This window comes from Pezoporus wallicus, unplaced genomic scaffold, assembly GCF_028554395.1.
Source record: "Pezoporus wallicus isolate ANWC-B61680 ecotype Strahan unplaced genomic scaffold, APGP_CSIRO_Pwel_v1 contig_8548, whole genome shotgun sequence".
Taxonomy (NCBI): domain Eukaryota; kingdom Metazoa; phylum Chordata; class Aves; order Psittaciformes; family Psittacidae; genus Pezoporus; species Pezoporus wallicus.
In genome coordinates this window covers 921,875-934,093 of record NW_026642624.1, presented here as the reverse complement: position 1 = coordinate 934,093, position 12,219 = coordinate 921,875, and the positions used below count along the sequence as shown (strand labels likewise).

The 12,219-nt window shown below is 50.3% G+C and overlaps 1 protein-coding gene across 1 annotated transcript in view; it reads right to left on the bottom strand.

Moving 5' to 3' along the window:
• Positions 1-7,644, bottom strand: part of CHSY1 (chondroitin sulfate synthase 1) — a 74,517-nt gene extending 66,873 nt beyond the window's left edge. The window contains exon 1 of the mRNA XM_057431029.1: positions 7,347-7,644. Coding sequence (XP_057287012.1) covers positions 7,347-7,618 — 272 coding nt within the window. The 5' untranslated portion in view covers positions 7,619-7,644. The remainder of the gene's footprint in view (positions 1-7,346) is intronic.
• Positions 7,645-12,219: the final 4,575 nt, after the last annotated feature.

The window sequence follows — 12,219 nt, the reverse complement described above, 5'->3', positions numbered from 1 at the left end:
AGTACCATTTTCTCAGATTATACCTGGGAAAAAGCAGAGCTCACACAGGCTTCACAGACAACTACTTCCATTGGGAAGCCAAGAGGTTTTGAGCCTTTTTCTATAGGGGGAGAATACTTTCTAGTTATGTTTGGTGACTCTGCTCAGAATATAACCTATATTCACAGCTCTCAAGGTAAAGAACACAGTATTCCCTCAATGCATCACTGTCAGTTTTACCAGATGCCTCTCAGCATTGGTTTCTTGCCAAAAGCAGAGCAGATTTTGGGCAGTACAGACCATCTGAAATTTGAAATCCAGAATTAGCTGCTGTACAAAGGCTGAAATGTAAATGTATTTCAGGAGAAAAATAATCCTCAAGTTCCACCAGGAAATGCAAAGGTGTTTAATTAATACTGAGCATCAACTTCAACACCTTCACAGTTACACACTAACGCAGCTTTGTGTAACGACTATCGCCCTATTACTTTAAAACCTTTGTCTTCTGGATTTCTCCCTGCCATGGGTAGTCCCTCGAAGGAAAAGCTTAGAGCCCAGCTTCCTAGAGGAGCACAGAGTAAAGCCAATGGAAATATTCCTGTTGACTTCACAACAGAGGTGATGAGGTCTTTAGCCATCAGTGATGCGATTAATGCAAGGTACCAGTGGTCACAGAGTCACATCCTGTTAAAGCATTGTAAACTGCCTGCTTTGAAATGAGACCTGCTCAGATCTTGAACTTTCACTAACTACTGAGGAAGTTCTGCTGTTTATTTTGTGACACCTACACTCCACATACAAATCACCTGGTCTTGAATGAAAAGACTACCCCGTAAATTGCTCTCCCCATATCAACTCCCAGTCTGGAGTTTAAAAGGCTTCTTCACTAAAGGTACTTGACACATCCATATTTTAATCTCTAAGAAGAAAATGCAGAAGCTGCTGAGAAACACACCTCAGAGCATCCACGGTGACCAGTTCCCAATGCAGCTGTGGGTGGACCCAGGACACTTTCCAGCCAATCACCAGATAAAGTTATGTGTTGGTTCCCAGTTTAACTTAACTCTGTGCTCTCCAACCAGGTACCCTCACCTCAGGATCCTCCTAAGTATCATCAAAAGAAAAGTTTCCATTCAATGGAGAGGAAACAAAACGTGTGTACATCCATGAACCCTGGCACTTTTGATTCCCAATCATCACACTGCATTAAACCCCTCAGATCAAAGATAGTCTGGCCTCATCTTAACATGGATCTAGGCCATATTTACGTTTCATACTAAAACAGGAGCAAACCAGAGACATATTCCTCTAGGCTGGGGACACGGAGCAGACAGAAAGACCATGCCCAGGGATCAGTGTGCGACTTGTGTCGGCACCACGACGTTACTTCAGCCTTGGGATCTCACCATGCATGCCCCAGCACAGCTTGACCAAGCCTTGCTCATTCCCTGAGACAAGACAATTTGTAGGATGAAACTGCATTACTTTTGACTGTGGTTTTGAGCCTTTGCTCAGACTCAGACAGAATATGCTCCCACATCGAAAACTGCCAGAGTTATGTCAAAGCAAGTGCTTCTTGACAGAGGCTGAAACAATGGGAATCACCACGTGCTGCTCCTTGCTTCTAAGCCACAGCTCACTGCTCAGTGTGGCCCTTTTTTGGGTTGAGAATACCAAAAAGAACAGTCTGCTCAGGAAACGTGTTGCTGCGCTTGGCCAAAGAAGCCAAACCACAGATTGTAAGATGAACTGTAAGTACATTTTTCTGACCTCAGCTATCAGCAGAGCTAAGGACTGGTAAATGCAGGGATGACTTCTGATCAAAGCTACTTTTAACTTTTTTATCTCACATTGCAAAGAATCAGCCCTGACTCAACCACAAGCGGTTCTGCAGAGCAGCGTGCTAACAGCTGTATTTCTTGCCTGTCCTCCCACCCCCAGTCCAGTTTACAGTGTATGCTCTCTGGTTATGGGCAGCAACATGACCCCTTCAGCTCCTTAAGTACAGAGCTCTTGTCTCAACACCTTCCTACTTCCGTGGTCCCACCAGCAGCACTCCCACCAGCTGACACTGCTTTCCCGGTCAAGGCTTCTCTAATATAAGACTTTATCTGCAAATGAACATCTGTCGGATAATTGAAAAAGGAAGAATACTTTTAGCCAAACTTGACACCCTCCTTCCCCCCACAAGGGCTCCCCATCACCTTCACCTGGTTAAAAGAAATATGGTCACATTTCTGCCACCAGACTCCTGTACCTATACCTGCAGAGACCACCTCCACTGCAGCAATCGCTGGTGGCCTCAGCCAGCTCAAGGCCATTCCGACTCTGTCCAGAGAGAAGTATCAGGTTCCGAATACAACCGATATGCGTACCAAACTGGTCATTTAAAAACCAGCAAATGAACTACTCTGACAGATCCCAACCTTATCTCCTCCGTGTAATCTGAATCTGCTCACTTAAACAGGAGGATGTGCATGAATCAGGACAGCAAGGCTCTCTATTACCTTCCCCAGGAGCAGTGCTGAAAACATACACGACAGAGTGCGACCTGGTTTCTCTCAGTGCACAGGGCACATAACTCCAATGAACGAGATGCTGACATTGACAAGGAAATGAAAGTATAGTTTAAACAAACAAAGTCATAAATTAGATAATGCTTCATTAGAAGAAATTTCTTAGCAGAGAGCATTAGCCCAGTAAAACTTCACTGCCAGCAACTACCAAACCAATCTGATCATCCCGTAACTGGTTTTGCACACCAGATATCCTATGTGTATCCTCACACGAGCAAGTCACCAGCAAACAGGGTGCAGAAGTGGTACAGGTATTCATTGCTTTGTTATCAGCTCTGCAGACTCAGCAGAAGCATAGTCAGCAGCGTTATGCAGACAATGCTCCCTTTGTACAGACCCAAACTGGAGACAATTACAAAAGATGAACTTGGGTTTTCTCTGCAGCCTGGGGACTTCACTTAGAGGAGATCAGAGAAATCATTGAAAGTTTCAAGAAACAGTCATCTTGGATAACTGTGCTAAAGAAAACCTTATTGTGAAGAACTCAGCAAGACATAAAAGGCTGATTTCTTGAATACATGGTTCAGCTAAATTTGATGTTGAATTCGGGTTAGTTTTGCATAACTGTTCTTCAAGGTCCCATCTTTCCAGCAATGCTCACTACACTAACAGCTTAGCTGGAACTGAGCACCCAAACCAGCAAGTGGCACTGCAGATGAGCATCACAAGAGGCCAGAAAAACAAGCTGGGGTTTTTATTACATTTACAGCTACATTTACATTTAAAGTTTAAAGGAATCTGTCACGATCAGATTCTGAGGGAGAGCTCCTTTCAGCTTTCTGCAGGACAGCTTCTTGATTTCAACTCCTCCAATTTAAAGGGACACCAGTTTTCTATCCATGGAAATTCAGCCACCTTCATCACCCATAAGCACACTGATAGTCAGTGGGTCAGACTAAGATCAAAGCCCAGGTGTCCCAGAGATTTGGACCACATGGTTGTTTTGGGGTATGGAACTGACCTGGATTCTCCTTATCCTCCATGCATCAGTGCCCGTTGCTCTCACTGTATGTTTCATACACATTGCTGCAAATTTTAGGTAACTGCTTGGAAAGCCCAAGTATGTCACACTTCTGTTAGAGGATACAAGAGCAGGACACATGGAGCGCTCACTACTGCAATACTGCAGTATGTTAAGCAAAACATGAATTGTGCTGTCACGATGCTCAAAGTCACTTCAGATGACCTCCTCCCCAAGAAGCAAGGGTGCACATTCTACAACCCATCATAGTACCTGATTAGAAACCAGAACTGACCAAAACCAAACACCACCCAACAGCCACAACCTTTACATTCAAGGCTCTGAATTCAAAACAAATACAAAAATGTGGTTTGTATTACACTGCTGCAGCAGCTAGTGCAGGCTTAGACAGATAATACAAACTCCTTTAGACCCCAAATCCCTCTGGCTGCCTTTCACTGAGGCTTTTCCAAGCACGCAGGTATTTAGATTCCAGTGCAGTCTGTTTCCTATAAGCCACCACAAACAGAGTGGCAGGAGCCTCTCTGAGGGCATGCTTCTGCTGCAAGACTAGAACAGCTTAGAATGAGCCCTGGCATCACTCGTGGTTCTCCTGTGTGTGGCCTCTGGGCACTTTGAGGTGTCGTGGGGACCGTCCAAAACTGGGAAGTACTGCATCTGTGTTCCTGCAGAAATGCTGCAGAAGACCGACCTCGGACATCTCACCATTAATTGCATTCACACTAGTGCCCTGCCACGTTTCCCAGGATATGTAGTTGCTACACACAAGATAGATTTGATAGATAGATAACTAGGGTTAACTGCTTGATAGTTCCCGAGACAGCAGACTTAAATCTTCTGGGAGACTGCTTACTCCCATCCTCTCCTTCATTTTAGCTCTTTCAGGACAACTCCCCTCAACTGCAAAACCATTAGCACATATTGCTGCACTTTCCCTGAACCCCAGTCATAAATTAACTCCTGCCTGCCTACCTCTTTTCCCAACTATTTCTTGTCTTTTGATGTGACACCGCAGTTTCTGCTGCTGCACTTCCCCAGCCTCCTGGAAGGGAAGCTCTGCTAACCTGGCTGTCAGATACAATCACTGCTAAGGCTGCAAATCTGCCCTCCAAAAACCTGTAGTAGATTTAAAGCTCATTCTCTGCCTCGCAGACTACAAAAGCACGACTGTTTCAAAGAGCTGGCGTCCCCTGAACATCCACCAGGCCCGTTTTGCCTTGCAGTGGTCATTTTGCTCATGATTGATGTTCAGGAAGTGGATTGCTTCCCCTCTTGTTAGACCCTATCTGGATTCACAGCAGCAAGGATCAGCAAATGCTTTCCGCTTCGGTCCCTTTTAGCTGTGTCTGTAAATGGCCTTTGAGCCACAGCAATTTGGAGGTATTCAGCCTCTGAATCCCTAATTCCTTTCAGCGCTCTGGCTACCGCCGTATCAAGGCTCTGCACACGCTGCCACCCCGGGAATGCCTTGCTAGCAGCTTCCCATTTCCCTGGCTGTGCCAGCGATTCAGCTCACCAGGATGCTTTGTCAATGTAGTAATCCCAGCAATTGTCTGCTTGAGTACTTCATGGCAATCAAAAGCCATTTAAGATTTCAGGTTCGTCTTCCTCTTCCCCCCTCCCCACCTTCCCCCAAAGATGTCTTCCTGTCACCAGGACATTAGCTCCTTTCTTTTACTACAGGAGGTGAGAAAAATGCATTTAGCCCTACCGCAGAGTTAAGAGGTCTCTTTATTCATCCCTTCCAAGAGCAGACATCATCTCTAGAGGTTAAACCAAAATAGCAGTACAGTAAAAAGCAACCTCAGATCTACTTCTGAGGGCTGAAGGAGTCTGATTCCATTAGCTGGATTTGTTAAATTGCATCTTTAGGCATTTCTTGTGTGTGAGCAGATGTTGCAGATCTGGTTCTGTAAACCCATCTCTCTTACAGCACGGTACTGCTCAGCAAGCACAGCAAAGCCAGGGATAAGAATCCCTCCCATGCCAGCAAAGTTAAATGCTCCACAACTAGCCCCCATCTCTGGACAACATTGTGATAAACTTCCCTTCCCTGAATTCCTCACACAAAATCTGATGGATGATGGACCAGATCTGACAGACAAACTACTCTGCCATAAAACCTGTTATGTGATGCACAGCTCCAGACTTCCTTTATGTAAACGTAAATTACACAGCTCATGACATTTGCAATCCAAAATGCTCCATCCCACACAGTGAAGAATACATAACCCTGAAGAAACAGATTCTTTCACCCGTTTTAAAGCCTCAATCACGTTCCCTCTGCAAGTTAATTACAGGTCTGCTGCTGAAAGAAGGAATTAAGTTTCCATTAAAACCATCGTTGGTGAACAATATGCTTCAGATTGCCCAAATTAAGCACTTTTACTGCATTTGATGCTGATATAAAGAGAGCTACCCTTTCCTGAAACCAGAGCTGGGCAGGGGGAGCAGGAGACAGTCCATCAGACATGGCTTTGCCATCCTGCTCTTGACCTGGCCAACACGGCCAAGCACTTTTCAGCCTGGGCAGGCAGGAGACAGAGAAGGGTTTGTCCTAGTGCATGTCTCAAGGGGATGTTTTATTAGACGAAGATTCTCCGCAGAGCTCCTGGATGCTCCTGCGCCAGCAGCAACCGTGCAGCTCCCGATCCAAGCCGGGCTATACCCGAGCTGACATCTTAGCTCTTCACTCGTTCAGCTTTCCCAAGCGTGCTTCCTGCACAGCCGCCCGGCACTGCCCGCTGGCTCCAGCCCCAGAGCAATGTGCGCATCTCAGCAGAGAGGAGAGCTTCCCCAAAGCCACAGACACGTCTCGCACAACAGATGATTACTCTGATGGCCAGAAGTCCATCAGAAGCACGCGGCACTCACTGCCATACCCGGTTAGGGCTGGAGGCTACAGCAAGCGGCACACAGTGCGGAGCACAATGATAATGGGCTCAGGTAATGAACACACAGCTCTGAGACCCTGGTCCCTGCACCAGCTTCACCAGCCCAAAGCTAGGAGCGTTACACCCACACTGACTTTCCCTATTGGAGCTGTTTCCCTACCTGGTCCAGCCTTAGCTACAGCGAGCAGAGGTTGGGTTTACTCTTTGTTCCCAGATGCGCTTTCTAAGTCTCATTCTTAAGCACACGCTCTCGCCCGGCACAGTGGTCCTTATCTCCCTATCCACGGGGTTGCAGCAGCCTCTAAACTTTATTATTATCATTATCATTATTATCATCAGGGTGACAGCTCTCTTCAGAAGCAGCAGCCAAGCACTGCACCAGCATGACATAACCATGCCCAAGGTAGAAGCACCGAGGGCAGCTATACTCAACGGGAGGCAGGCGAGAACACCCCTTCTCCCCAGTGACCGGCGGTAGGTGCTCCTCGCTGCTGCGAGGGTCACGACCACCAGGTACCGCCTCAACGCCACTCAACCGGACCCCGCTCCGCAGAGGGGAGCTCGAAGCACCTCTCCTCCCTCACACACACTGCGGCCCGGTCGCCCCGAGCGCGCCTCGGTGCTGCCCACACCGCGCCGGGGCTGGTGCCGGGAGAGCCGGCACCACTTCGCCTCGCTCACACCTGCCCCGGGGAAGGGCGAGCGGGCCCGGGGCCGGCGGCGAGACCCCGGCCGCACGGGCACCATCCCGTCCCGGCGGCTCTTACCTCAGCCGCTGCTCAGGGACAGCGGCCGAAAGCGGCCGAACCCACCCGAGCCCGACCCGAGCCCACCCGAGCCCCAAGCCGAACAGCCCCGATCCCCGCCGAAGGCAGCCGAGCGGAGCCGCATCGCGCCCCCCGCCATCCCGCTCACCGGTGCGCGGCCACGGCGCGGCTCCGCAGGTACTTCTGCGCCGTCATGACCCCCACGAAGAGGAAGCTCTGTGCCGGCGGGCCGGGGCGGCGCGGCGGGGCGGCGGCGGCGGCGGCGGGCGGCGAGCGGCAGCCCTGCGGGCGGGCTCGGTGGGGCCGCGCCGCCGCCGCCAGCTCGGAGGCGCGGGGCAGGACGAGGCGCGAGGCGAGCACGAAGCCCAGCACCAGCCCCAGCAGGACGCTGAGCCAGGCGCGGCGGCCGCGGCCCGCCATGCCCGCCCCGCGCGGCTCCTCACAGCGCCGCCGCCCCGCGCTGCGCCGCCGCCGCCAGCCGCGACGAGCCGCCCAACGCCGCCATGGGGGGAAGGGGCAGGGACGGGAAGCGGAGAGGAGGGGAGGGGAAGGGAAGGGGGCGCCCGCCTCCCCGGCCCTGCCCCTCGGCACAGGCGCCGTGTGCGGCCCGCGCCGCGCTGCCCGTAGCCCCGCCCGGCCGCGGGGCAGAGCCCGCCCCCCGGGTACCGCTCGGCCCCTCGGGTCCGGCCCGGGACGGGGGCCCCGCTGTGGGTTGGGACGCGGGGTGCGGAGCAGGGACAGCGAACCCCGGGATGTGGCCGCAGCGCAGGGACCGGCGGCCTGGCCGCGCACCGCACACGGGGACCGCAGGACCTGAGCATGGGTGCTGTGGGACTGAGGCCCTGAGCAGAGCCCCAGGACAGGGCCCCCAGCCCAGCACCCTGCACAGGAGCATGGCTCTGGTCCCTTCGGACCTGAATGAGAAGGCAGTGGGGAGCTGGTTCCCTGGCCCAGAACAGCACCACGTACCATGCCCTGTAGCAGAGGGCCATCCCCCATCCCTGCAGAGACCCGGCACAGCTCATGTCGGAGACCTCACACACCATTCCCATCTCTGCACGGTTGGGCTCCTGCTGCCCAAGCCCCAGAGCTGCCCTGTCTCGGGCCATGGTGCCTGCAGAGCTGGAGGGAGGCATGGCAGCGAGGAGCAGCCCCCCAGCCCCGGTTTCACTTGGCGCTGATGGATTCATGCTGGTGCTAGGGAAGGGCAGAAGCACAGGCAGCTCTCCCATTCTCTCCCACCTTGCTAATTAAACCGACCAGAAATAGGTCAGGCTGTTTCCATCCAGAGGCTATAATGACTGCTTCAGCTGTACCAGGTGAAGAGTTCTTTCTTCTTTGTCTACTGTAGCTAGCTTGGGTTTCATCTACAGAGTGCTTCAGCTTCAAATACTGCAGCCCCAAACCCTGGAGGAAAAACAAGCCCTCCAGTCGGTACAGAACAAACACATCCAGCACAGCTCGCTGACCTCGTGCTTTATCATTGTGGTTTCTTGCATTTCCTACCCATTTTTATATCTCCAAAGGCCATTCTTTGCCCTTTTAGAACTTATTTATATTGTGGTGTCCTCCACAACAAGCTAAGAAGAAAGTTTCAGCATAAAAGCAGCCTGCTCTTGAGCAAGAACCATTGCACAAGCAGGCATTGTACTAAATACTGTAAATCAATGAGTCAAAGAGCTATATATGACATTCTTACAACCCTTGTAGCAAGGAACCTTGTACCTTAGAACGAGCAGGTAATACCCCAATCTGCTCACCAAATTAACTCAATAAGTTTGGTAAAAATGCCTTTTTTGGTGTTTTATTGCTCTTGTGATGGTGCAATCCTCATACAGAGGTCAGCACGGATGAACAAGGGTGATGTCAGGAGCAATGAATAACACAAAGGAAGTGTCACCACAACTTATGGCATTAAACAAACCCAAGATGTAATAGAAACTAGAGAAGAAATACAAGCGCTTAACAGGAAAGAGAGCAGGAGGTCTCCTTTCGTTACCCACATTTGCTCTGACAAAGCCAGAACTTTGCTTTTCTGCGACCTTCCTCTGGGAATAGGGAATGGGACCCATGATCCACCTCAGTTCTTCCCTAGTGAAATAATCCCAAAGCACTATTTACACCAGGAAAACGTTTTCTGCTGTACTGTCCTTTCCATCCCTTCCTTAGGGGGAAATCCACCCCCAAACTATGACCAGAATTCCTTTCTACTTCCCAGGACTTGCAAAGCTTCACTATTATTTCTAACTATGGGTGCTCTCATCCCTTTCTGCCAAGCCTGCGGTTATCCTCAGCCATTCTGCACACATGGATCTTTTATCCCACTTTTAAAAGCATCTTCAAAAGGGACCTCAAACTCTTCATCTCCCCTCCAAGCCCGATCATCAGGTCCTGACATACAGGACCCAGGCAGATGTTGAAGCTAAAACTAAATGTAAGGGCACTCCTTTCCAAGGGAGGGAGATGTGGCAGGCTCGTGAGCAGGAACGGGATTGCTCTCAGCGTGCTCCAAATCAGCAGTAAAAATCTCCTGATTCAAGGGAAAGCCACTGTGGCCTATGAATTGCAGGAAGAGGCAGAGCTAGCGTGGTTAAAAGGCAATAAAAGAGAGAAGGGTTGGGGCTGAGGAGCTGTCAGTTGGCTTCTTCCCATGAAGAAAAGAAGTTAGTCATCAGAACCAAAAACTTCGCACGACTTCACACACATGGAAACGATGAAGCGGAGCCGCACGCTCCTGTGTTAGAGCTCCTCTGCCTGCGGCTCTCCTTTGGCACCTTCCCACCTCCCTGCACCTCCTTTATAGACCAGGGCCTCGCCCCAAGCAGGAGGTGAGCAGAGAGCACTCAAGGAATGACAGGAGAAGGAAGAGGTGCTTTCTAGGAGCCAGGATTCAACCCGGATTTGAAGGCATGTGCAGAGTTCACACTGCTGCCGGATGAGATCACGCCAGCTATACAGCTGAGACATCAAACTGTAAAATGGGGTAGCACGCAGGAACATTGTGATCCTCACACAACCACCCTGAGCACATCAAAGTGCCTCGCTTTAGTCCATTCACTGTGCCAAACTCACGTTCCAAAGTGTTAGGTGGGCAAATGCCTCCTCCTCTGTTCTCACATAGAGCAGCTGCTGTTTCCACTACAGGAAAAAAAGGGGGGAGAAAAGGGAAGAGGATGGCTTAGTTCTTCCAGCTGAGTTATAACCTTGGCATTACCCCTAGAGTATGTCCTTAATCTGGTTGGCAGAGAAAGGTCATACTGCAGAATCACATTTAAGTGCCTCCCCCTGTTAGTACATCTCTTAGAAAATAATTAACACTATGTACTATGGCTATCATATATTAAAAGGCATGGTATTTTGTTCATATAACACTGTATACAAATATAAAAGCATTTTACACAGCATGGTTTCTTTCCTATGTGGGACTGCTTGAGGAAATATTCTGAGGGCTTATCTGAAGAGGATGCACATCGTGTGTGCTCTGTCTCCGTGCTCCCGTCCCAGTCACTCCAGTGAGATTAGCACCCAGACCAGCCAGACAGAGCCCACCTGACAGGCCCACACTGTTTAGATTCATAATCAGATTAACAACACAGTAATCCTATTTTTCAAAGATAAAGAAGCCAAGTCCTTGGAGCAGCTTTTTGAGCTGGTTTGTGCCCGTATGGAATAGGTGTCATCCTTTTGGAATAAAGAAGCTTAAAACCGAAAGAAAAGAGTTTATTCTGAATAGGAGACTCTACATTATAGAGGGCAGATATATCGTGCATTATAACAGCTTCTCTTTCCCATTGCTTTTGCTTTCCACTTTTTCACAGTAATGAGCCCACTCTAACACAGGATGTGCCTTCTACAAGAGACATTCTTTAGCATCTTTTAAAGTAATAGTTACAGAAGTGAACTACTTCCCAAGTGCTCCAGAAACTTTAATTATGAATGTTCCAGTACTTAACCTGATACTGTAAGAACTACCCAGGCACTGGAAAATGAGCATACTTTGTATATTCAAGGTAACAGACTCACGGTGGAAAAAATCTAGCTGGGCAACCAGCAGCATTTCTCCCTGTCACAGTATTTCCAGCTCCGTTGCATTTTCCCAAATGATGCAGAAACTCCTTCCCCAGCTCCAGCATTTCCCCTCCCCATCCTCTTCTGGTCCTGCCACGGACCAGTCCCAACCTTTCCCCTCTGACTCGCTCAGACGATGCCCGTTCAAGCGACAAAACCACGCTGAGCTGTCACCGTTTGCTCTTGCCGTAAAGCCAGACCAACATTGCCATCCCCCGGCGCGGCCCCGCAGTGCAGGCGCCAGGCCCTGGCTCTCCTCTGCTCTTCCCAGCCAAGGAGCTCCGTTTAGGGCTTTGGAGGCGATGGAAAACCCTCCTGCTCCCCACACAGCTCCTGCTCCCGTCGGCTGGGAGGTGGTAGCAGCACGGCCATGGTGCATGAAAGGCGCTCGAGCTTTGTGTCACAGAGAGGAAGGCGATGTGTTTTTAACGTGCTACCCCCACAGCAGTGTCAAACAACACTGGAAAAGTCCAGAATGTGTATATAGAAAGCAAGTGTGAAGATGCAGCATAGCTATGAACTGAACAGCTCACGGAGTGGCAATTCATAGAATCCCAGACTGGTTTGTGTTGGAAGGGACCTTAAAGCTCATCCAGCTCCAACCCCTGCCATGGGCAGGGACACCTTCCACTGGAGCAGCTTGCTCCAAGCCCCTGTGTCCAACCTGGCCTTGAACACTGCCAGGGATGGGGCAGCCACAGCTTCTCTGGGCACCCTGTGCCAGCACCTCAGCACCCTCACAGGGAAGAGCTTCTGCCTAAGAGCTCATCTCAGTCTCCCCTGTGGCAGGTTAAAGCCATTCCCCCTTGTCCTGTCCCTGTAGCCCCTCTCCAGCTTTCTTGTCAGGCTCTGTAGGCACTGAAAGCTGCTGTATTACATTACCCAAGAAGCAGTCAGGCCAATTTACATTAAACATTACCGCCTCCAATATGTGAAGAAGTAAAGCTTTAAGA